Source organism: Elgaria multicarinata, chromosome 3 (genome assembly GCF_023053635.1).
Source record: "Elgaria multicarinata webbii isolate HBS135686 ecotype San Diego chromosome 3, rElgMul1.1.pri, whole genome shotgun sequence".
NCBI classification, from domain to species: Eukaryota; Metazoa; Chordata; class Lepidosauria; order Squamata; family Anguidae; genus Elgaria; species Elgaria multicarinata.
In genome coordinates this window covers 143,399,722-143,426,345 of record NC_086173.1, presented here as the reverse complement: position 1 = coordinate 143,426,345, position 26,624 = coordinate 143,399,722, and the positions used below count along the sequence as shown (strand labels likewise).

Sequence of the window (26,624 nt, the reverse complement as noted above, 5' to 3'; positions counted from 1 at the left end):
TCCAGCACCTTTCCCAAGAGTAAAATACTAGAGAATGGCCAGAATTTAATCAATATAGTGGGGTTTAGGGATTTTTAATTTTTTAAAAACAACAACAACCCTCTTACTACTATCTCCTTTAGGCAAGAACATCAGACCTTGCTTTAAAATGGCATTCACCACTACCCATACACACTCAACAGGCACCTCCACCTCTGGATGTTTTTTTATGAGCCTGGAAGGGCAAAGGTCCAGCACAGAAGCAGTAGGCCTCAGCTCTCCAAGGATCCTGTCCATGTCTTCGGGCTGTACAAGTTGAAAAGTATCTGTTATAACCTCAGATGCAAAGGCCAAAGTTGCATTCACTAGACCTGTATGGCATTCAAGTCAATACGGATATGATAAATTTTATTAGGGCTGCAACATTTAATTGGTTAGATTTAAAAAAAAAAATTAAGTTCAAACTTGTACATGTCTACTCAGGAGTAAGACAGTTTTAGTACAATGGGATTTACTCCCAGATATACAATTGCACCCATAGGTTACAATCCCGTAAATACTTATCCAGGAGTAAATCCTATTAGTTTTAAATAAACATGTATACAATTGTGGTTAATGCACTAAAGATGCCTTCGATTAATCAGGCAGCAGAGGATTTTAAAAGTGTTTTTAATGCAAGTACTGACAAGCCTGGCCCAAGACATTTTGCTGCCTGTGGCAAAGGAAAAGCTGGTGCTTCTGTCCCCCCATAGAAATAAAAGGACTGGCAGTAAGCTTGTGTGCAACGGTTGCTGGGGAACATGGGTGGGAGGGTGCTGTTGCACCATTTCCTGCTTCTTGGTCCCTGGCCGATGGCTGGTTGGCCATTGTGCGAACAGAGTGCTGGACTAGATGGACCCTTGGTCTGATCCAGCAGGGCTCTTCTTATGTTCTTATATTAAATCTTACTTCACCACTACTGGTGATGGGACCATGTTTTCCACTGGCCAGCAAGCTAGGAGGCGCAAGGTGGGCAGCTCTGTCCCAACACCTCTCTGCTGCTCCCCATCCCTAACACAGGAGTGGGCAACTTGTGGCCCTCCTCATGTTGTGGCCTACAGTTGCCATCAGCCCTAGCCAGTATAGCCAATGGTGAGGTACAATGGGAGCTGTAGGCCAAAACATCTGGAGGGCCTCAAATTGCCCACCCCTGCGCTAGCATCTGCCACCTAATGTGCCCACCTCAGTCTGCCTAATGGTAGGGCCAGTTCTGAGTACTCATTAAAAGCACAGAAGCAGCAAGAACCTATTAAAGAGAGACATTTTCCCTCTCTTCTCACTGGAGGGATGCCTCTTTTATGGTTATTATGCCTGCTGCTACCACACATGTGTGATTCATCTAGGAACAAAGAAATTACGTTCCTTGCTTCCGAAATATTGGCTTTGCTCTCTGCAAGTTTACTCAATTGGTTAACCAGATGATTGAAACTCATATGATTAATCCATTTTAAATGTTTTTAATTGGTTGCAGCTCGCATTGAAATGAAGGGAGCTATGCAAGGGCATATAGTGCCACGTCCTTGCAAAACTCCTGTTCTTTTCTCTCTCTTTTTTCAAGAGGGTTTGCGAAAGAATACTTCTGCTGGATTGTGCCCAATGAGTAAGAACTTGGGTGCCTGGATCTGCCTTTTGATCCATCATCAGATGTCTGAAGCTTACTGTGCCTCATCAACCCCCACCCCCCCACTCACACAATTGCAAAATATTTCGCTTTGATAACCAGCTAATTTTATTGAAATTAGGTTTTAGTATTTAATGTTGTTTGGCACACATACATTTATAGACAACGTGCCAGCAAACATAATGTAATAAACTGATAGTCTGATTTGTACACATATACACACACTACCACGTCTAATCTCTTCAGGCACTCTACCACAAATGGGTCCGAGTACAGGCCTTTTTATAAGCTATAGCTTTCCTGGATCTGCCTTTGGATTCGTGACAGGTAATGGCGAGAGGAGGCACCAGGAGTGAGTTTCTTCTGGTGCAATAAAATGGACGATCTGCCTTATGGAAGCAAGCAATAGGCTTGGTGGATATATTAACTGGATGAATGCTTGTCGTATCATCGTGCAAGGTAGGATATCTCCAGGCAGAACATTATGTGCAACTTTTAAAGCTTCCATTTTATTTTATTTTTGTATTAAATATTTTTAGTTATTTAGCTAGAATATTTGCATATACACCCACACTCACTAACCTGGCCTCCAACTTGCTGCCCTCCAGCTGTGTTGGACTACAATTCCCAGCAGGCCCCAGCCAGCATGTTGGAGTTGCAGTCCAACACACCTGGAGGGCATCAGGTTGGTGATGGCTGATTTAACTTGTTTTCTCTGATGTGTGCAACTGTGATTCAGATGGTCCAATCTTTCCAACAGTGTGAGCTGGATAGCTCAGTGCAGGTACTCTGCCTAGCAAGCTCTCCCTCTAGCCCCGTGTCCCTTGAGCATAACCTCTTAAAACACCCTGCTCTCACTAAATAAACTTCCTAGGCTGGGAACAGTTTGTCTTTTGCTTAGCATCCACCTCCTTTTCCTCAGGCAACCAATCAAGCTCATGGGCTTCCAGCTCTACTACACAATTGCATATGGTACAAACTTGGTAATGAATTCTATAACAGAAGAAAAAGGGGATGTAAATCTAAGTGAAAAAAATAACATGGGGAGTTTCCTTACCCTGAGTCCATCAAGCCCAGTAGACTCTACAATGACCAGCAGCAGCTTTGCAGGTTTTCAGATGGGTCTTTTACAGCCCTGCCTGGAGATGCCAGGAATTGAATTGGGGACCTTTTCATGCAGCTACAGCCACCACCCCACTTTAAATAACACTTGGAAAAGAAGCTGCTGTTTTGTAACAGTCCCTTTTCATCTGACCATTCAAATACATTATATTTTTGCTAACAAGAATACATATTGTCATGTACCAAACAAATATTTATTTGGTTGAGACAACATGGAACAAGCTGCCACCGCACACATTTTTCTTATGTCCTGACAATACACAAATATCTCCACGTAGCAAAGAATATAATGCATTAAATGTCCCATTACGTCCCTGGCTGTCCAGCTCTCTGGAGACTGCCTGTGCCCATCTGTCATGTTTTGACTGTTTGCCAGAGGTGAGCAACTGGCTCAAAACTAAGAGCCCCATTAGAAATGCATAATGAGTTGGAAGGCTGCAGCTAATGTGCATATGTTAGGCAAGGAACCTTTTTTGGCTGAATGTGATGAATGATAAAACAAGAGATGTTGGACAAGAGATACTGCATTTAATATGTGATATTAGTTTGCAATTGTAAAGTATACTTAAGAATACAATATTGTTTTCAGCAGCAAACCCAATGCTTCTAGGAGCTCCCAAACAGGGCATGAAGATTATATGCATCCCCATATTTGTACTCAACATCCGGCTATCCATAGGTATATTGCTTCTCTACGTGAAGTTCTGTTTAGTTATCATGGCTAGTAACCTTGATAGTCCTAGCCTCCATGTATTTGGCTAATATTATTTACAAAGCAACCTAAGCCAGTGGTCATCAACACATCTTGTAGTAATGAATTCTGCACATAAAACTCTCACTGAACATGAACACACACAATCACCATCCTTTTGAACTTATCCTAGGGAGGTTGTGGGCTCTCCCACACTAGAGGCATTCAACCATCTGTCAGGCATGCTTTAGGGTGAATTCCTGCATTGAGCAGGGGGTTGGACTTGATGGCCTTGTAGGCCCCTTCCAACTCTGCGATTCTATGATCTCCACAAACATGAGAACAGGTAGCGTTACATCTGATGAAGTAAGTTACAGCCTACAAAACTCAAGCCACCATAAATGTGATAGCTCTTAAAGTGCTCTCAAGATTCTCTGCTCTTTTGTCAGCTTCTGAATTTCTTCCTTAAAATATTACAGGGAAGGTTCTCCAGGTTCTACCATGAATGATCACAAAAGACAGTTACAGTATATTCAAATTGGATCCAACCTGGCAAGGATCCTTCTTTTGACCTGCAAAAATATAAACAGGTGAAATCTTTCCCATCACACCACCTAACCTTTTTGCAACAGGAAATTGGGCAAGCTGTAAGAGCGAGCTCACCAGGAGAAAAGTTGGCAACCTTATATATGAAAGGATCAGAATTTCTGTCTCATGTATTTGCAGACTGCATAATCTGCATACTTCACTTTTAGCACAGTTCAAAATGAGATGGTTTGGACATGAAGCATAAACAGCTTTAACAAGGAAAAGAAATGCAGCAATTGCTAATAGGTAGGTATATTTTTAGCATTTGTGAACCACCCAGAGAGCTTCGGCTGTGGGGCGGTATATAAATGTAATTAAATAAATAAATAAATATTACGCACTGTAAGGTAGGAGGAAATTTTTGAGGAGGTGCCTACACAGAACAGTGAGTGTATTGTACCAAAGGGAGTACAATACATGGATGGGCTACACCCCCCACCCCCAAAATCACATTTATTACTAAACTTTTTACCCCAGCTTTTTTCCTAACAGAAACCTGATGGAACACCACAAGCAACACGCTCAGAATGTAAAAAGGTAGTATACACCAATAATAATAACGCACTAGCAATGATACAAACATCTTTAAACAATTCAAATAAACAAAGATCAGCTCAAGTAAGTTCAAGTGCCTGCTTGAATAACTTGCCTTCAAAAACTACAGAACCTTGTTCAAAAAATATAGGACTAGTGCTTAATACATTTCTATCCACTCCTTCATGGTCATAATCAGGGTGACAAAATACAGATTCCCAACCATGATGATCATTCTATTTTATTCGAGAACAAACAGAGATGGATAAATGTCATTTGGAATAAAGACCACATCCATTCCTTTATTCAAAATCACTAAGAGCATTTAGAATCCTAAGGTTACGTTCAAAAGTGTGCGGAGGTGGTGGTGGTAGAGATGTCAAGTCTTACCGTGCTGAAATGTGGATATAAAACGGTGAAGGAATAAAACAGTTCACATTACAGGGTCTTGAGTGTGCAACAATTGAGATTATGGAACCGGGGAATGGTACTTATTCCAGATGAATTAACCCTTCAGTAAAAACACACATCCCAAAATGCTGTGAACTTGGCACAGGGATTCCTAGGAGATGGGTGGGCCTGCCTGCCTGCCTGCCAAGTGAGCACTTCAGAAATGGCAGCAACACAAGCCGTGCAATCCTGCCTTGTGCAAAAGCCACGGAGTGCCAGCTCTGTACAGGTGCCTCGCACGGCAGGCTGCAGAACCAGAGGCTCCAGCTGCCTTAATCCCTCAGTCTCGATGGCAACTGAATTCATAATTGACGAAGCGAGGCTTCAGGGAGAGAGCTGCCACTCACTTGTCAGGATGAGAAATAGGTGGAAGGACGGGACCGCCCTGCCTAAGAACCGGCAGCAGGAGGGAGGCTGAAGTGGTGAATGGGAGGCTTCACATTTTACAGAGACCAACGAGCCCTTTCTTTCTACATCCCCAAGCAGAGAGAAGGCGCTGACAGGTACCATGCGGTGTTCCTTTTTTTTATAATAAATCCCTTTTGCAATGCTGTTGGAGCAGCTCCTCTCCCGTCTTTGCTGGGGCTACTGAAGACCTCTGTGCGTCGAGGGAAGGCAGAAGTGAAGACACCCCCCAGCCAGGGAGCTCCTGGCATCAGCTCCTGAAGAGACCTTCCATTGGCCCAAGAGAGCTCCGTTCTATTTTTATTTTTTTTTGTAACATTTGGCTGTTTTAGCATTTAAAATGGTAAACCACCTCAGGTACTGTGTCAGATCAATCCAATAAATAAATATTAGCTATTGGATTTTGCTGTGAGGACTTGTTTCAAAATGGATTACAGAGCAGCCAATGCCTGTCATCAACATACTGAGCCATTTTGGGGTAGAAATACCAAAACAAAAACATTTACATCAAATCAGTTTGTATGGCACTTTCTGAATGTGCAAATTGCTCAACAACGGTCTCAATCCTTCCCATAATCCTCCTGTGAGGAACCTAATGATAGATTCTCACCACAGCTGATGTCCTGCTCAAAGAGAGCCAGTTCACATGACCACATGTCTGCAGGTTTTGGCCTTTGGGGAAACATTCACGGACAACAAGGGACTGTGCTCTGAGGCATGGCTATGGGGCTGTCATGATGATCTCCTGCCTGCATGTCAACATTTGCCACTATACCTCTGGACATGGGATAGTATCACCACCCAGTTCAGTGGTCCACTGATATTCGCCATGCCACTGCAAAAAAAAAAGTCTGGTGATGTTGCAGTAAATGGGGCTGCTGCAATGAGCTGGGCGTGTGGTGATGAAACAATCCCACAACCACTCTAACACTTAACAAATTCTGCAGAGATCCACTCAACCCATGTTTTCAATGTGTTGGTGTGGGTGTGGGCATGAGCCCAGATCTGACTAAGTGCAGGACTGAGCTCAGACCCCTGCCCTAAGATTGTTTTAGGTGGTCCATCTCCAGGTGTCCCCACCAAGGGACATGAGGTGGGTGGTTACTAAGAACAGGGCCTTTTCTGTTGTGGCACCCCGGTTGTGGAATGAGCTTCTCAAAGAGCCTCACCTGGCAGCTATGTTGCATTCTTTTCGGTGCTAGGTTCTTATTTTCCCCAAGCATTTTAGTCTTTCAAGTTTGTTGTTTTAAATCTGTTAATGTATTTTAAATCTTTGCACTGCTGCTAGGTTTTATTTGGTTATTTTTATTTTATATGGTAGTTTTAATTTTTAAAAAACTTTTATATCGTATTTGATCATGTTCTATTTTATGGTTTTGATTGTTGTGAACCACCCAGAGAGATTCAGCTATTGGATGGTATAGAAATGTAATAAATAAATAAGTTCAAGCCTGCATCTATCTCCAGAGAGCTATCTATGCTGGTTCGCATAGTTGCTGAAAGCTTTTCTAAATGATGCAGTCTCTACATTCCCTGACTACATAGGATGCCATTTGTACAGGAGTACATTACTTATATCTGCCATCTGTCTGAGGAATCTTTCCAGCCTGAAACAGCTTGAGTCCAATAAATTTCAAAGACTGTCAAATCCCTTTGGCCTCATTTACAATCTCTCAGTTGTGCTCTCTGTGCACCAAATATGAACAGGAGGGACATACAGAAAGGTACTCATCATGGCTGCTCCCCAGGCCCTGGAACATCCTTCTTCCACGGGGCCATCAGAGAACATGATCTTTGCCAGATCAAACCACGGATTCATTCGGTCCAGACCTTGGTTCTAACACTTGCTAAATTGACAGCTTTGGGAAGTACACAAATGGGGCATGAAACCAATGACATTCTTGCATTGTTTATCCCCAACACCTGGAATTTAGAGGTATGCTATCTCTGAACATGGAAGCTTTATCTCACTATTATGGGTAAAACTATCTTCCTTTGGATGCCTTTAATACTTTTTAAAGCCATGATCACCTTCCAGAGGTAAATGTGAGGCAGCTGACATTTAGTGCTCATGGGGTTATTTCAGTCATATATCTTGTCTATTTGAAATATTCTTATCTTTCTAAAATCCTATAACCAACTGAGCTAAAAAGGAAAGGGCAGGTATGCATTTACACAATAAAACTGAATTGGCTGTGCTGATCATACAGACTGATCTGTGCATGGGGTTATTTTGGTTTGCCTGTAGGACGGTATGTGAACTGGGCCATGTAGTGTAAATCTCTATGCATCTTTGGTAGAGCCACTGGGTTAACGTCCTGTGCACCTTAGCATTCAGGATTTCTGAACTACAGTGTATGTCACAGTCCTCCTTCTCCCTTTCCATCACAGCTCCCCAAGGGAAGACTGCATCCTTAAAAGGCAAGGAACTGGCCAGAACAATGGCTTGCAGAAGCAGATGCATGCCTGCTTTCTGCTGATGTCTTGGCAAAGGAACCGGGCTCAGCCTCCCAGTGCTGGGAGAGGTAAAGCTATTCTCTCAAACAGTTCTCACAAGCAGCAGAGCGGCAACAATAGGCAGAGCCTGCCTCTCCACCTGGGGTGGAAGGGACCCTGTGAGCAAAAAATGCTCTCCACAAAAGAGCAACAGCAGTCTGGATTATGCTTTCAGTGTTCTACTGTGGGTAGGGAGCTTGAAGAAGAGGCCTTCACCCAGGCAATAGGGAAGAGGCTGTTTGGCAAGCAGAACTTAAGAGGTCAAGCATAATCGGGCCCTGCCTTATTCTAGGGAAGTGGGGCTCTTTATCTGTGCAGATCAATGTGGACAGTGAACCGCCCAGAGAGCTTCGGCTATTGGGCGGTATAAAAATGTAATAAAATAAATAAATAAATAGTGATAGGAATTTGACTGAAACCCAAACTGATTGCTTATTTTTTGAAGTCAAACACTGTGGAAGCCTAGATAATCTTGCAGCGCGCATGGTCATGGATAGGAAGAGGTGGAGGGTTCCCTGAAATGGATACATTCACAAGCCTTTGAAACTTCTTTTGCCCCCTGCTCGGCAATACCAGAAGCAACTCTTAATCCCCGAAACCTTTCCCACGAGGGCCTTCTTAGCATTCGGCCTCACGCGGTGGGGTCAGCAGCCATCACAGCCAATGAACAAACAAGAGCAGCTGGAGTCAATTTTAATGTTTGGAAAGTTGGGCTGTGTTAACAGACCAGCAGTTTCCCGCACAACGCAGGAAGGGGCCCATGGGTTGGTTGTAAGGTTTTCTGAGGCGGAGGGTAGGCCATCTCTGTGGCAGGGAAATCTCCATGAGCACACACATGCACACACCGCCATTCTGAATAAATATTAAGAGGAAACCACATCTGTTCAGCTGCCCTGGAGACAGCACCAGAGAGAGTAGTGCGGAGTGTTTCCTGGGCTTGCTGACAGTTCCAAAGGAGCATTTGGAATTTCCGGCACAGAGGTTAAAGCAAAGACACCGACTCTGTTGGGACAGGTGCAGGGAACAGCCCTGCTGGGAAGTCCAAAGACCAAGGAGCTCCAAGCAGAAGACTCTCTTCAAACCTTGCAAGCACCACACCATGCAGGAGGGCACAGGGAGGGGGCCCAAGTCTCCTCTGGAGAGACCCTCCGCACCCGCCGCTCAGTCATACCCACTAGGTGCAATCCGGAGCCCCGGCCAAGTATCTCTCATAGTTCTCCTCGCACCGTCTTATGCAGTGGCAGAAATAGCTCACGTCGGCAATGGCCTCCAGGAGGTCTGTTTGAACTAGACAAATATCGTACAGCTCTGAGGTGGGAGTCGTCCGGAGACAGCAGCTTCCAGGCCCTGAGAACACCTGCCGGGTAAGAAAAGGAAAAACTGCACAGAAAGGCAACGCTCTTACAGAGACACGTGGCAGTTGGACCCATGCAGCATGAGAGCAAAACAGCAAGTGGGCCGCCCCCCTCCCCTCCTCCACTGAATAGATGGCAACGCTGTGTCCTATGTGGAGAGACCAAGGGAAGCTAGGTCAGGGAAAGGCAACCTGGTGCCCTCCAGGTGCTTTGGACTTCAACTCCCATATGCCCCGGACAGCATAGCCAGTGGTTAGGGATTATAGGAAGTGTGGTTCAAAACATCCAGACTGTACTAGGTTGCCTAATACTATGCCAGATCTTTATTCACTCTTCAGCAGCCTGACAACCTGAATCCTCACAGTTTGGAACATAGGCCAATTGAGAGCATGGCGCTGGAAACAGATTCTGGAATTAAGACTCTTGGAACACACTCTTCCAGCATGTGTGTAGTTACAGAGACAAACCTCCCGGCAGAGAGATCCTGAGTGGAACAAGATCCTGGGATCCAAGACCAGCCTTTGGGGACTGAAAGCAGCAAGGTATGGCTCAAACTGAACCCCGTCTGGGGACATAAAATGGTGGGAGAGTTGAGACTTTCTCCTCCCAATCTTTTGGGTTTCCTCTGGGTGGAAGGAGTTCTGCAAGCATTCCTCACTGAAGGGGGCTGCAAAAGGGGTCTGCCAAGGGAACGGATTCAGTGGTTATGGCTCTCAGTCCGACCCTGCTCCAAGCTGCACACAGAATACGAAGATCACACAGGCAACAAAGCTTTTCATCTCTGTGCACTTCATGGCTGAGCAGTGCACCAAAAGCTGCCAGATTCACATGACTCTGTTGTATGAAAGGGAAAATTTGGCAGGTGCCCTTTCTCTCATCGGAGCCCCCTATGGAAAAAGCGCGTTGACCAAAGCTTTCCCTTCTGTGTAGCTATGAAATGCATAACCCTGAACCTAGTGAGTCACCTTTCGCAAGCAAACAGGCCCTCGTTGGCCGGCTGGGTAAGTATTGCTAGAGAAGCACAAACTGGGTCATAGCCTGGCCTGTGCACTCAAGGGCAAGAGCTGAACCTGTGGCTTAAGGGGAAGAAGCAAGATGCACAGACGGATCAAGGCTGGGCTTGCAGCTAGCAAAATCCGCCTGGACCTCTGAAGCCAAGAGATCTGATGTGGAGTCGGCAGGAGCAAAGAGAGGATTCGCCAGGGGTCATCTTTGGAGCGCTGCTCTCTAAATATAGCTTGACCCGGGTCCATTTGGCTGGGGATGGATGAGAAATGCCTCCCTGTTCTACAAACAGGGATTCGGACATCAATCCGTTCTGCAAATAGGGGTGGGGTAAGAGGCCGGAAGCTCCCGAGAGGGCTCTTCGCATCTTCCACAGAGAGCTCTGCACTTTCCCGATTAGCTATAAGGAAAGGAAACTCTCTCCTTCCCAAAGAGCCTCATGGGGCCAATAGCAAGCCGTCCTGTACACAGAGCAGCAAACAGCCCCAAGAGGCTATTGTGGTGGCCGGACTCCAGCAGGAACCAATTAACCTTTCCTGCCCCGCTGTTCCTCAATCCATCAGTCCAGCCAGCCCTCCGGTGTGCCCCCTCCCAGGCACTCTCCTCCTCTTGCAAGGGAAAGCTTTTAGGCAGATACAAAGAGCTGTCACAATGGCCAGCCTCTCCTTTCCTCCCTCCCTCCCTTTCACTTCAGAGCATGCTCTGGTGTGAAAGCTGCCCTTTAAGCACACAGGGCTGTGAATGAGTTTCAGGCCGTTTGGAGGCAGGAGGCTGGGCTCCAGCTGGGAGTGGGAATGACTCGTGTCAGCTGAGGACAGAGGGAGCTGTGTAGCAAGAGCAGGCCTCAAGCACCTGCTGGTCTGTGCCAGCAAACTATTCTCCTCCAGTCACCTGCAGTTATGACAAGCAGCTAGCCCCCCAGCTCCACTGGGACTGCTTCAGAGTGGAGTAGTGTTCCCCATATCGAGCTAGGCAGAGGCGGCATTCAGAAGGTAGCCAAGGAAACAGGCTTCACTACCTGAGGATGGCACATGGGTTTGGATGCAGGAGTTGGAAGTACAAGTCTCCACCTACCCACAAAGACTTGGGGGCACAATCTCTCAGCCTAGCTCACCTGCCAGGGTTGCTGTGGGCATAGAAAGCACACATTTTGTCCGAGAAAAGGATCGCACATTGAGAAATGTTCCACGATAACGATACCTGAGGATGGACGATGGTGTCAGAATCGTCCAGCCGAATGTTGTCATCAATACAGATGTGGTGGATGCTTGAGTCATGAGGGTCAATCCAAAGGGGCTTCCCACCCTGGCTAGAAAACTGATTCCTGGACCACCTGGAACACAGCAAGACACACAACTGAAAACTCTCGGGATATTTTCCAGCCTTTTCCAAAGATCCAGAAGACTCTGGTGAGGATCAGTGAGACTCCCATCTGCCTCACCCCTTGCACAATGAAGCAAAAGAAAAAAGAAAAGAAAAGAAAAAAGACAAGGAACAGAAACCAGGATGCAATAAATTACCATAAGCAGTGTTTGTAAGGGCCCAGCTGGTATATCCTTCCCAGATACAGATCCCTATTCATTCAGTTAATATGGGCCTGTTCAGACAACACACTAAGCCATGGCTAGGCCGCTAACCCTTTTGCAGCAAATGGTTACTGAGCATGTTTAAACCGTCGCTACGCAGCCCCCATGGTTAGAAATGGTTCACATGACACACTAAGCCGTAATGTTTAGCTCAAAGTGCTTAACCACTGTGGCTTAGAGTGTCATCTGAACACGATGTATATCTTCTCTTATACTGTAAGTTTATTTTGTTCTCCGGGTTTGAAAGGATTCAGATTATTTTTGGCAAGAAATGAGATGATAAAGGGGAAGAGAATGGAGAAGACAGATGACCCATAGGGTCAGTGGGACAGAGAGTAACAGTCAATAAAGATGAATAGAACATTGTGCCGGGCATTTATGACCGAACTCTTGGCCACTGGAATCCTCTTGCAAGAATGCCAACATATCTCTAACCTTCTGTGCAAAATAACAAGAGGTAAAAAGAAGTTGGTACATTTTTTCCAAACACGTATTTGAAAAGCAAGATGTTCAGGATACAAGATGACTGTAAATTAAATTTAGTGTTTGAGAGATGAAACTGCAAACAGATAAAGCAGGCATAACCCTCAGTGTAGGACAGAATGCATATAACTGAGACTGTTTGTACCCCATTAATTTGTGCAAACAGCACAGATGAGAATTTTAGCTGCTGCAGAGAAAAGGACTGGCAGTCTTTGCTGAAGGTCTCAGGCAGGGCAGGTTCTCTAGTAATCACGGGCATAAAATCATAGAAATTTAGAGTTGAAAGGGATCTTGAGGTCATCTAGTCCAACCCCTTACTCAGTCCAGGATCTGTGATGTAGGTTGCGACCACAAAATCCCTGGCAGATGGCCATCCAGCCATCTGCTTCAACACCTCCAGAAAAAGAGAGGCCACCACCTCCTGAGGCAGGGCTGTTCCACTGCTGAACACCATGTGCCGTTATGATTCATCCCCCACCAATGTTTAGCCAAAGTCTGCTTCCTTTCCATTTCCACCCATTTGTTCTAGTCCTACTCTCTGGAGTAACAAAGTACAGGCCTGCTCCATTGTTTACATGACAGCTTGTCAGACATTTGAGGATAGCTGTCCTCTCTCCAATTTATCGCCTCTTCTCTTCTCCAGGCTAAACATAGCCAACTTTTTCAACCGTTATTCATAGGACTTTCCAAATCCCTGACCTCTAGACACAATACATATAGATGAGAAAGTTTATTTTTTTTCTAGATCGGGAATGAATAGTTTTGCTGAAAGCTACACTTGACTCAGGCTGCCTGGGGAAGCTGGAGAAAGCAGGTGAGTCTCTCCCAAAGAAACTATCTGGATTTAGGGCAGAGCAAGCCTTTTCCCCTCCTTTACTGGCAGGGTCATGTGCCTGGAGGGCAAGATGAATCATAGAATCATAGAATAGCAGAGTTGGAAGGGGCCTACAAGGCCATCGAGTCCAACCCCCTGCTCAATGCAGGAATCCACCCTAAAGCATCCCCAACAGATGCTTGTCCAGCTGCCTCTTGAAGGCCTCTAGTGTGGGAGAGCCCACAACCTCCCTAGGTAACTGATTCCATTGTCGCACTGCTCTAACAGTCAGGAAGTTTTTCCTGATGTCCAGCTGGAATCTGGCTTCCTTTAACTTGAGTGCATTATTCCGTGTCCTGCACTCTGGGAGGATCGAGAAGAGATTCTGGTCCTCCTCTGTGTGACAACCTTTTTAAGTATTTGAAGAGTGCTATCATGTCTCCCCTCAATCTTCTCTTCTCCAGGCTAAACATGCCCAGTTCTTTCAGTCTCTCTTCATAGGGCTTTGTTTCCAAACTCCTGATCATCCTGGTTGCCCTCCTCTGAACACACTCCAGCTTGTCTGCGTCCTTCTTGAATTGTGGAGCCCAGAACTGGATGCAATACTCCAGATGAGGCCTAACCAGGGCCGAATAGAGAGGAACCAGTACCTCACGTGATTTGGAAGCTATACTTCTATTAATGCAGCCCAAAATAGCATTTGCCTTTCTTGCAGCCGTATCGCACTGTTGGCTCATATTCAGCTAGCAATCTACAACAATTCCAAGATCCTTCTCATTTGTAGTATTGCTGAGCCAAGTATCCCCCATCTTGTAACTGTGCCTTTATTATTATTATTATTGGTTTCTATTTCCTAAATGTAGAACTTGGCATTTATCCCTATTAAATTTCATCCTGTTGTTTTCAGCCCAGCACTCCAGCCTATCAAGATCACTTTGAAGTTTGTTTCTGTCTTCCAGGGTATTAGCTATCCCACCCAATTTTGTGTCATCTACAAATCTGATCAGCGTTCCCTGCACCTCCTCATCCAAATCATTAATAAAAATGTTGAAGAGCACTGGGCCCAGGACTGAGCCCTACGGTACCCCACTCGTTGCTTCTCCCCAGTTTGAGAAGGTTCCATTGATAAGTACTCTTTGAGTCCGATTCTGTAGCCAACTGTGAATCCACAAAGCCTAGTCTCTAACCCAGACCCGGCAGGGTACAGTGGTGTCAGATGGCCCTTAAAGAACCTATCATTAGTTATTGTTTCAAAGAACAGCTTCCAAATAGCTTGACAGATGTGGACTCAGTAGGAAAAGGAAGGAAGGTGTGAATAAACATGCCACAGCAGGTAGTCTGGCTGGAGTCAGGAAATAAAAGGGAAATTACTTTAGAACCGCAAGCATTCACCTGCCTCAGGAGAAAAAGCATTACAGGGAACTTTTTTTTTTAAGTGAGGTAAACTGTCAGGAAAGGCAAGGACCGGAGAAATATGCGTTCCAAACAGGGTGATTCTTCTTTAAATATCTGCCCAGATTGACTTTTGGATAACTTATATAACCGATTATTGCTATCACCACAAATCAAAGTACACCAACCACTTGCGAGTAAGAAACAAGCCACATCCTTTAATGTCTCACCAATCAAAGTGGTCCTGGAAGCCGCAGAGGCCTTCCCTGGAGCTGAAGTATGCATACATCTCCCTGTCGCCATCTTCAGTGGAACGCTGCTCCGTTCCGTGGGTCAACACTACTTTTTTCTTGCTGCAACGTATCTTTCCAGGAGTGAGGTTTACAGGCAACTGCCATAACATAATACAGAAACAGGAGGGGTAAAAATGATCTGAAACACAAACACTGATGTGCGTCACAATCTTATCAAGCCCTAAGCAGCAAGGCTGAGACCATCAAAAGAGGGGGGAATTTGAGATGAGGGATCATCTTGAACAGAAATAGACCGTCTCCCTAATGGAGGATCAGAGGTTCATGATAATTAAAACATGGAAACATCTCACTCCCAGGGAAAGCAAGAGGGAGCTGATAACTGTTTTATTAACCAGCTTAAAGGCTACTTCCTGGTTATATTTGGCTACTTTCTCCTCTCATGCAAATGGACTACTTGTATGAACAGGATTTTGTGAGATCCTGGAGCAAAAAAGCCCTGCTTGTTCAGGCCAAAAGGCCATGCCACCCAGTATCCAGTTCCAAAGAGTGGTTAGTTAGATGCCTCTGGGAAGGTCACCAACAGAGCATGAAGACACCTATTAATTGTACCCCATATTTAGAGCTATGTTTCTCCTAAGCATGGATCTCAATGGTGACAAGTGGAGAACCTGTGCAAGATAATGGGCAGAATTTGGATTGCAGAGACCTGGGTGCAAATGCCCACTCAGCCATGACACTCACAGGTGGACCTTGGGCCAGTCTCTCACTATTTAACCTACCTCATAGGGCTGTTTATAAGGATAAAATGGGATAACCCCCTGTGAACACTGCTCTTAGCTCCTTCAAAGGAGGGCAGGACAGAAGCGTAATGAATCAATGAAATAATAAATGAAGTGCCATGATCAATGAAGGTCCCCAAATGTACCAAACAGAGCACGGAAGTTGCCACAGCTGAAACCTGTCCGCTCCCTGCAGCTCTCCAAGAGTGAAGGAAGTGGGAAAAGGGCAGCCCAAAGTAACATTTTGTTCTACCCAGATCTAATTCCGCTCATAAAGACTTTAATCTGTGGTCACAGGACATCCACAATTACAACAAAAGGTTTATTTGATCTTCTTAAATCCATCACTAAATATCAAACGTGGTGCCACCAAGACTTTGGAGCAGAAGCCCAGAGCCCCACTTAGAATAAGAAGGAGGGCCTCCAAATGAAGCAGGGTGGCTTACCCTATCTTGAAGTGAGTGAAGAAATACATCCTACCATCTAAAGTGCGTATGTGGGAGGGGTGGCCTTCCACAAGACCCACATTAAGATCATTAAGTCCGTGTGTGCATATAAGACCATTAAGTCCAGAGACTAAAATTAACTAATTGCACCTCTGGGTATCAACAGACCTGCTGAGCTTGTTTCTTTTTGTGCCCTGAATGCCAATGTGATCCAATCTTGTAGACAAGTGTGTCGGATGCCAACCAAATGCTTCCTTAGCCATAATCTGGCTGTGGCCAGGTCACTGTTCTTGGCGTCAGTTTCTCAACTGTAAAACACCAGCGATCCAAGGAGTATAAGCTGAAGTCTACAATGCTCTTTACATACCACCAATTTTAACGTCCAAATGATTCATACTACACACATTGCCGTATTTTAAATCAGACGTTATTGTTTTAAAAAAATTTGGCAGAGAATTCCGAGAGCTTTTTGCAGGTAAATGGAGGAAGTACATGGGCAAGGTGTGTGTGTGTGTCAAACAAATGTATTGAAGTGGGAAGGTAAGCATTGGGGCCCATAGGAAGGGAACAGGAAGTTCTGCAAGCTATAGATATATGACTTTCTAAAGTCATAGCCAGGCTTTTGCTGATTCCTTAATCTTTAACAAGTCTGCCCACTATTTGGAAACTTTTATCCGTATCAAAGGGACTAGAAACCTGCTATTTATTTTTTTAATGAAAACCAAGTTCCATGATACACCAAAGCCACCAGAATTTGGCACTTCAGAACAAGATATCTCAGGGGCCCTAGCTCAGTGGTAGAGCACATGCATTGCATGTGGAAAGTCCCAGGTTCAATCCCTGGCATCTCTAGGTAGGTCTATGAATGCATCCCACCTGAAAGCCTGGAGAGCCATTGCTGCCAGTCAGTGTTGACAATACTGCGCTAGATGGACCAATGGTCTGTCTCAGTATATGGCAGCTTCTTATGTTCCTACCTTGCTGCAACACACAATGTGGACATCTTGGCCACCATAACATAAAAGAGAGCCACCACTTTCAGATCCAGAGTTCTCCAACTCCGCTATCACATTAATTTCTTATTAGACATTTAACTTAGTACTGATGGATTTCATTCTTGCTGCTCACCCCTCAGGGAAAGAAAGGATATGCCTGTGAGTGTAGCAGGATTTCCTCTTGCATCCTCAGCCCAGGATGAGGGAAGGGAAGCAGATTCAGGGAGCCTAATCCTGAATTTCACAAGAAGCCCATATCATCACACAGGGACCCAGCAGAGGAAGTCTCAAAAACTGCTAGGCGGTTGCTTGGCAGACCAAACTAAATCACACTCTACAAAACTGAGCAAACTGGGGAGAAGCAGAGGTCAGCTTCCTAAGGAAAGGCGGCAGATACCCATCCAAGCGAGTTGCGAACTTGCTGGGCTCGCCGAGAAAGCCGGCTGCAACCGAAGAAGCTACGGCAAGGAGGAATTCAGCGTGCTTTTGGCCCACTCACCAAGATGTCCCGCAGAGTGGGGAAGTGGGGGTGCTGCCCCTCCAGGGCGCAGTGCACCGCCGGCAGGAGGCGAGGCAGGTCCGTGCCGAAGGTGCGGAAGACGACGGCAAACTGCCTCCCTTCCCGGTGCAGGCTCTCCAAGAGGTAGAAGAAGGACGGCAGCACTAAGTGGTAGTGCGTGGCTTCCTCACCTTTGATGGAGAGCAGCGGGTGAGGCTGGCCCTGCCATTCCAGCAGCTTCAGGTGGCGCCTGTGAAGGTCCCGGAACTGCTGCCCTTCCGGCGTTTCAATGAATTTGGTGTTGCGGCCAAAATGAGAGTAAAAGCTCACAGCACCCGGGCAGGGAGGCAGCAATGAGGGGGACTCACTGAGCCACTGCCACTCACCTGAAACAGAAAGGAAGTGAGCAGAGGAGGGTCACAGCGCTTGGCTTGAAAACAATCTCTCCCATCTGTGCCATCTGAAAGTCCCAATATTTACATTTAAGGCTCTCCCGCTCCATCCCAACTATCCTCCTGTATTTTCTTCTCGCCCTCTGCCAGCACGTGGTGATCTATGTGGTGTAGCAGTGATCTGGCAACATTAACCCTTATGATGCGATGTGCTTTGTTTTGGTCATTTTGTGTATTAATTTTGAGGTTTACTGACATTCAAGTTCTTTAGAATTCCTCTGGGAACTGTTGGACAGACAACAACAAAAAAGAGATCCCAGGAGCTCTTCTGGTAGCAAAAAGGCTTGTTCACCAACACTGGAAAGACAACTCTCCACCAGCAATTATAAAACGGACACAGGACCTTAATGCTCTTTCCACAGTAGAGCATGTGGCTTATTATAGATAGCAGCTCCTAGATACATACATGGACATCTAGAAGGGATAATCTGACGTGTATGACTAGACTAGTTTGCCTTTCTCAGAAGTGGATCTATTTAAGCATTACTATACATACCATGCGTATTACTGTTGCAAACTGTTATCTGTTAACCCCAAAATGTTACACTATTTTACACCTACACTACTGGTGACATAAAACACTATGTGTGTGTGTGTGTGTGTGTGTGTGTGTGTGTGTGTGTGTGCATATATATATATATATATATATATATATATATGTATGTATGTATGTATATATAAAGTGTGGTGGTTAGCGTCAGAATAGGACATCAAACCTACCTCACAGGGGTGCTGCAAAGGTAAGAGGGGGAAGAAAAATGCGATAAATATTAAGTTGCTAGTCCTCTCTGCTTTCTTCTCCCACTCCCAAGTTTCATACCTTCTACCAAACTGATCCTTATGTCCCTCTTTAAGCCAGCAATAGAGTGACCTCCTAATCTAGCTATTTAAGAACAAACAATATCAAACCACACCAAAAACCCTACAGGAAAGCTTTTCCAGGCCCGCCACAGCTTCACCGTATCTGCACTGCTTTCTTCTGAATTACTCTCCTGCATCTCCATATTAATATTTATTTAGAATGTGTCTAAGATTGTGCTAGACGCTGTTAATAATGTGTCTCATATTGTGCTAGAAACATTTTTTTAAAAAAATCAGACACAACCCTGTCAGCTGCTTATAGTCAAGCAGAGCTCTAATGTTTCCAAACCAAGCAGTCATCCAAAGATGGAATAGTGGTAGGGATCTAAGACAGACAGACAGACAGACAGACACACACTCACACACACACACACCCAACACATGAGAGCAAGAGAGAGAACTGGGCATGTGTTTTGGTTGCAGCTGCCACCACCAAAGAAACAAGCCATCATTCAGTTTCGTGAAAGTGGCTTGCCTCTTCAGTGCCCCAGATGCATATGCAGGCCCACTCCAGTGTACTCATGCCCCTTCTTGATAGATAGGCCAGTAGCTTTCTGCAGTCCCAAGTCAGTCTACAGTCCTGCCACACAATCAGGAACACGAGCTGTATCCCTCTTTCCACAGGAGAGCCCTCCAATGAAAGTAAGGACCCAGACTACACAGGCCATACTAAACCATCTCATTTCAGCGAGCCCATCAGCTTGAGGGGCTGGGGTGCAGAGGAAGCAGAGCTCAGTGCCCTAAATTAGGGCAACCCTTGAAGTTACCCCCAACAGATGCTTGCCCAGCATCTTTATTGAAAACTTACAACTGAAGAGACTCCACAATCTTCCTATGAAGCTTTCCAACACTATGGGCCCATTCGGAAGACACCTTAAACCATGTCTTTAACCACGGTGGTTAAGCCAGAAAGCCAGGCTGTGTTCAGAAGACACCTTAAACCATGGCTTTAACCACAGTGAATAAGGCCTTTTGCTTTATTCAGTGTGGTTAAAGCCATAGTTTAAGGTGTCTTCTGAACACAGCCTGGCTTTCTGGCTTAACCACTGTGGTTAAAGTCATGCTTTAACGTGTCTTCTGAAAGGGGCCTATAACTCTTTGCAGGGCAGGTGTCAGGGGTACACATGGTTGGGCACTTGCTGAGGTCCATATCCCTGCAGGGAGCCCACGATCCATCCCCACAGCCTCCTGACCCCACTCCTCCTCCTCGCTATCCCTACTTGTGCACTTTCCTTCTCTCAGCATGCAAAACAGGGGCCAGCATGTGAAAATAGAGCCGCTTCCTCCTCTTGCTTTGTGCTCCCCCTCTGGGTGGTTTTTACAGATTGGGTCCCCAGAGGAAGAGGGCACGTGAGTCAACAGTCAGGACAGAAGTGGGAGGCGGCCTCCAGAACCTGGAGCTAGCCCAGATTCTATGTACAATACTATCTCTAGAAAGCAAAGACGAAATGACACAACTCCCATCCTAAAAAAAGTTGAGGAACTCTCTGAAGAGTTCCTCCCTCCCCCGACAGTATAGACAAAACATTATTCATATTCAGAAGGGGATGGGAAACACCATGTGAAGCGAAATGGAACTGGTGACTATCCTATGTTAATGTCAGTAGTTCAGGCAGAGGGCACCTGAAGCCAGGTGACTTAGCTAAATACATGCTCATTGAGGTTCCTGATGTGTGGGTGCCCACAACAGAGAAGAGTTAGCAGGCTGCATTAACCTAATTCTAAAGAGACCAACAATACACATATGTGCTTAGGTAGGGGAGAAACAGGATGCAGCAGCTCTTTTGACAATGTTAGCTTCACAGGGAACAAAAGGACTTGATGTATAAAGAGATCTAGATCATGGGCGGGATAATAGCTTACACGGTCCTGCCTTGCACAGACTCCAGGAACCTGCAGCTGACCCAGAGGCATGACATGATGGACAGGATTATACGTTACAAGGCAAAAAATGGGACTCCCACCCCGTGTTTCCTTCATAATGGGAAAGCGGTGTGTGTGTGTGTGTGTGTGTGTGTGCATTTGCAGGTTAAAAACCATTCACACAAACATATTCCACCTAGCAGTCATAATGAACAGGCCACCTGCATTTCCCCAAGTACAAATATTTCATTCCAAGTACTGAAAATTGCCAATAGCCTCACAACAAAAACACATCCTTGAAGAGGATGCATAGACTGCTCGAAACAAACCAAAGACAAATTGGCATTTCTCACCCGCACACGTCTATGATTGTGGGGAAAGCCCAACTGTGACTGCTGTCACAGAACTTGAGATTTTGGCAAAAGAATCCAACTTTCTTGCTTCTGGGCCTCATGAAACATGTGAGCATGGTAGACAGTTGGAAACCAGAGAGGGGTCTGCATGGGGCCCCCACTGATTATGGGAGAACATTAGAATTCTGGAAAACACCCTAAACTCTTGCTCCAAGATACACTGGTTCCTGACTCCTTCCCTACATGCTGCTTGGCCTCACAAGGCTCTAAGTACCATCCCACTCTCCCCTGTATCAGCAGTTATGCTTTAGGAATGAAAAAATAATCAAGGAAAATACAGTGTGCAATTTTCCTTTCTTGAACAATTTCATCCAGCCATTGAACTCCAGATTTTTAGTTACAGAAACTGTTGGTCTGTGACTGCAATAAGCTACTATTCTATTCTAGTCACTGTAAATGGTATATTAGCTAACCATAATACTGTATGGCCTTACCTGTAGGGCTGAGTTTTCCCCAGGTCACAGTACTCAAATAGTAATTTAGAGCAGCTGTAGGGTCCTGATTGGTGACAGCATCAGAGACTAGGATGGTGTTGTTCAAATCAATGTGAAGGACAAGTTTCCGTTTCTTAGGAATTAAGTTTGCCTCAGAAAGAGGAACCATGGGAGCAGTGGTTCTTGACTGCTGGCAAGCCATTTCTTCATCTTCCTGTCTTTGGGGAGATGGACTGTGTTGACCTTCTGCAAGGCTGGTCCCAACAACCTTGTCCTGCTCTGCAGGATTTCTGATGCCATTCCCAAGGACATCAGTCCCAGAATGAGAATTCTTCCTTTTCCTCGAGGTGGAATCGTTGGAGACAGACTCTGTGCCTACTAGTCCAGCGGCCATCTCAGCACACAAGGGCTTCAGCTTGGATTTCAAAGTGCCAGAACCTCTGCTGGAAATATCATCCGTTACAGTCCAGTTGCCTGAGGGATCTCTCTCCCTCAAAGCAGTTGGCTCACTCATGGGCTGGGATGAATAGCGAGAATGTTGTTTCAGGCTCAACTGTATGGATGAGAAGAGTAATTAACCAATGATCAAGTCTTCCTTATCTCACTTAGTGTGATGCAGTGGCTTATTATAGTTCTGGGCTTGGATATGTGAAATCCACGTTCACTCAGCTATGAAGCCTGATGCATGGATTTCAGCAAATTACTACTTCTCAGCATAAGCAACAACTGAGTATTGTTCCATGGATTGCTCTGTGCTCCTTGGCAGAAGGCAAAGATACCAACGTAACCAACTGATAATAATAATAATTAGTATCCTCAATGTCATAACAACATAATAAGAGCCATGCTGGATCAGACCAAGAGGCTATCTAGTCCACAGAGTGGCAGAGTAACTGCCTGTGGGAAAACCACGAGCAGGACATGAATACAATACTACCCTCCCACTCATGTTCCCTTGTAACTGGGCAACATAGACATACTGATGCTTCCTCTGATGCTGGACTTCGCATTTAGCAATCATGACTAGTAGCCACTGATAGTCTTGACCTCCATGACCTTGTCTAATGATCCATCTTAAAGCACTGTTTCCCTTTTACAGATGCGGGACTGAAGGAGAAAACTGGTAACTTCCCATAGCTTCCCTAACAAGAACCAAGGATAGTACTGCCTCGGAACGCTACGTCATGCGTAGTCAGGATGTTGTTTCATTTGGCTCAATATGAACTACTCTAAGCGGCTCCCTAAGGTTTTATACAGTTTCATCTAAGATGCTAGAAAATTTATTTCCGCACTAAAGGAAGTAGGGTTCCAAGCCTGACATGTTAAATCCATCACCGTATCTACTTGACCATGCAAAGAGCCATCACTTCTGATGCTAGAACAGTCTTCCCCAACAACTCCAGCCACTGGACATGCTGGCTGGGATGGTGGGAGTTGTAGTCCAACACAACTGGAAGGTGCCATGCTGGGGAAGGCTGTTCTAGAACATATCAGTGACTACAGCATACAAGAGCCTGGATTGGATATGTCCTACTCACCCAACGTGGTGGGGCTGGGAAAGACGTTCAGGGAGATCTCTCCTATGAACACACTTTCCCCCCAGCTTACACCTCTTTAAAATGGCAAACGCGCACACACTCCCCACCCCAACCTTGCTCACCACTGTTTGCCCCTCCTTCTCCACATGTTGGCGCATCCCTCATTCCACCCCATCAACAGCTTAGTCACTTCAGAGTCACTCAGTAGCAAACAAGAGGAAGCATTTCTTTACATAATTGAATTTATAGAAGTCATTGCCACATGATGTCATGATGTCATGATGTCATAAGCAGAGAGCATTGTGTGTTGTTTTTTTTAAGCATTAGTCATCACCAAACACAGAGAGGCTCGGTCTATCATTCATAACATTAGTCATGACAACTTAAAATGGAACCTCAGCATTATGAGGACTTCTAAGTGGGAAGGTTCAGAGACCTTCCCTATGTCTATGTCTATGTCTGATCATCAGATGCTGATTTCAAACAAAGAATGGGGCTGTTTCCCACTCATCCTGCTTGAAGTTTTCCCAAAGGCAAACTGAGTTGGCTATAGTTAGAGACAAAGTTTAAGACTAGATCTGTTTGATCTAGAAAGCCAATGCTCCTGTTGTTTTTACTTCCACCTCTGGTACATACATTTGTATACAATATACATTGTGGACCGTTATGTAGCACCCACAGCAAAATAGAAACTTCAAATTTGTTGTCAAAGAAACCTAAATTCTATGCTCATGAGAAAGCTAAATATAGCTGCCAATACTTAGATAAATGTACAAAAGTTATCCTTAGCTTTAAAAACAAACAAACCACAGCCTGATTTAATGAGAGGCTAGTTAGAATTAAGTTCCACTATGTTTAACAGTGCTTACTTTCAAGCAAGCAAGCACAATCATATACACCCTTAAAGCTCCCAAGTAAGTCCCCCAAGACACTTACTTGGAGATAATGCTCACTGAACACAGCAGAACATGCTTCTGACTAAACTTATTTATCTAAAAGTTTTTTTACCCGCCTTTCGGGGCGGACTGCAAATAAACTTGCATAAAGTAAAATAAAAGTTGCATTGAGCTATCCATGATTACGACCTCTGGTGTCAGGGAGTTCCACAGGTCAGCCTCAAGCTAGGTGAAAACGATTTTCTCAAACGCCTTATTTTCTCCAGACTGATCTTAGCTGCTTAGACTTTTGTCATCAGATCCCCTCTTAAGCATCAGATTTCTCAGCCGAAACCCAACACTGTGCGCTCTCTCAACCCGCACCCAGCCCTGGCCACCAAAGGCGGGGGGGGGGGGGGTGTGCGTGGGGGTGCTTTCTCCCCTTCGTTGCCCCATAGAACCAAGGGAGGGATCTCCTTCCTTTTAGAATGGGGAAGGTGATGGTCGCATGAATTCAGCTCCTGCTTTTTTGCCCGCCCTCCTTCCCCGCCTGAAAGGACACGAGCCCCACTCCCGCCTTTGGCCAGTAACCACCGACCAGCCACCCCACTCCCCTAAGAGACGTTACCAAGTTACCGCTGCCCGGCGTCCAACTTCCGCTCCGGCGCTTTCTTCTAGTCACCATAGAATAACTTTCTTTTGTGAAGCCTAGAACGCCCCCACCTCCGCACTTCCTCTTTGGTGCCGTCGACTGCGACGCCATCTGGCGACTGGAGTCAGTTTTCCCTCGACTCCGTCGCTCCCCAGAAGTTCGCGGCAAGGGAATTTTGCCGTGTTACTTTTCTTCTCCCATCCACGGTGCTTTGGTTTGAGGTCGACGCCAAGACGTTGTGAGTTTTTCTAACTGGGTCAATAAAGGTCCGAGGCCTTGTTTACGTGTGTAGCACAACAAGGTAGTAAAGTGGACTGCTGCACTTCAGGAGGAAGATAGTTTTGAATATTCTCTTGGGTTAAACAACAAGACAACTCTCCGCAAGTAAAAAGCTAGCACATCATGGCTAAATATCCTAGATTAGGTTATTTCTTGGTATGCTAGCTTTCTATTTGCAGGGAGGATTTTTGTTGTTTAATGCAAGGGAACATTTTTAAAAAAACCTTCCCAACCCACACTTAACAATCTGAAGTGGTACTGACCACTTCAGCACCACAATCAATATTATTTATGTTTCTATTGTTTATTTAGAGTATTTTTATTGTGCTCCTCAGCGAAAAGTGCTCCAAGAAAGTGCTCTAGGAGGAGGGCTTTCTCCGCTGTGGCACCCCGGTTGTGGAACGAGCTCCTCAGAGAGGTCCGCCTGGCGCCTACACTGTACTGCTTTCGTCGCCAGCTGAAGACCTTTTTATTCACTCAGTATTTTAACACTTAATTTTAACTTAAATTTAAATTTTACTGTTTTAACTCTGTATTTTAATCTTATATCAACTTTGCTGTGGTTTTATCCTGGTTGCGCTTTTTATACTGTATTTCATAATTGTGTTTTAACCTGTTGGGTGTTTTATTGTGGTTTTAATTTTTGTGAACCGCCCAGAGAGCTTTGGCTATTGGGCGGTATAAAAATGTAATAAATAAATAAGAAAGGCTTACATGCAACCAGCAAAGCAAAACAGCCCCTACCCACAGGCTTACAAACTAAAAAAAACAGACACAAGGAAAAAGGGAAGGGAAGGAGAAAATCATTAAGTAGTCTTTCAGCAGAGGTAGTAAAATGGCCCCACTTCCCCTTTCATCTCCCTTAGTACAGGCTGCTGGAATGGCTGCTGGTAGTGACTGCTGAGGAAGGAGAAGCCTTAATGGGGGTGGTCTTCAGCAGGACTGGTGGAAACTAAAACTTTCCTGCCTCATTCTGCTGGATGTGTACACCAGGGCTGAGATGCACAAAGCAGTCAAGGACCTGAGTCCCCAACATAACGGGCCAGTTTGCACAATCATCACAGCTGTCGTTGGTTTATTTTTAAGCCACAGTGGGTTGTAGCGTGTGCCAGCCCCTCTTTTTAATATTCAAGCCACAGTGGGTGTAACGTATTGGCTGAGTTCAGACAACACGCTAATCAACTGGGGGTGGGTAATAAGAACAGAATGGGAAACAATAATTGATTGGCGTGTCGTCCGAACTCAGCCATTGTGTTGTGTGAATCAAGCATTGATGGCTTAAACAACAACTGTTTTAGGGTTATGCGAGGGTTGTATTACTCTCACATAAGCCACACTCGCCGTGTTCACATATCGTGGTGCCAGAGCTACCAACCGCCACAGCTCGGAAAGGGTGACCAGTGCACGCCGCAACCCACCACGGGTTAAATAAGACATGGTGAGCTGTAGTGATCATGTGAACCTGGCCAGTGTCTAGATCTGAAGTCTTCTTTTTCCCAAAGGAAGATGGGATGACCGCATAGCCCTTACCATCACACCTTTCTATGTCAAAAATAAAATCTGTGCAATGTAATTTACATAATAGGTAGCTCAATGATAATCATGGAAAATTAAGTATGCCCTCTCAGCAGCAAACCTCATTAGCATAATTTCATACTTCATCTCTGCTCTCTTCCAACCAATCATCTGAAACAGTGAAGGAAGGAGCAATAAGAGCTTGCCTG

At 45.3% G+C, this 26,624-nt stretch overlaps 1 protein-coding gene across 1 annotated transcript; it reads right to left on the bottom strand.

Moving 5' to 3' along the window:
• Nucleotides 1-8,367: 8,367 nt before the first annotated feature.
• LOC134395464 (uncharacterized) lies at nt 8,368-24,732 on the bottom strand. The gene is made up of 6 exons (XM_063121626.1): nt 24,598-24,732; nt 21,557-22,109; nt 17,534-17,919; nt 14,791-14,951; nt 11,486-11,618; nt 8,368-9,282 (listed from the first exon to the last, which is right to left on the bottom strand). The coding sequence occupies exons 1-6, from the start codon at nt 24,730-24,732 to the stop codon at nt 9,100-9,102; spliced, it is 1,551 nt and encodes a 516-aa protein (XP_062977696.1). The 3' UTR covers nt 8,368-9,099.
• Nucleotides 24,733-26,624: the final 1,892 nt, after the last annotated feature.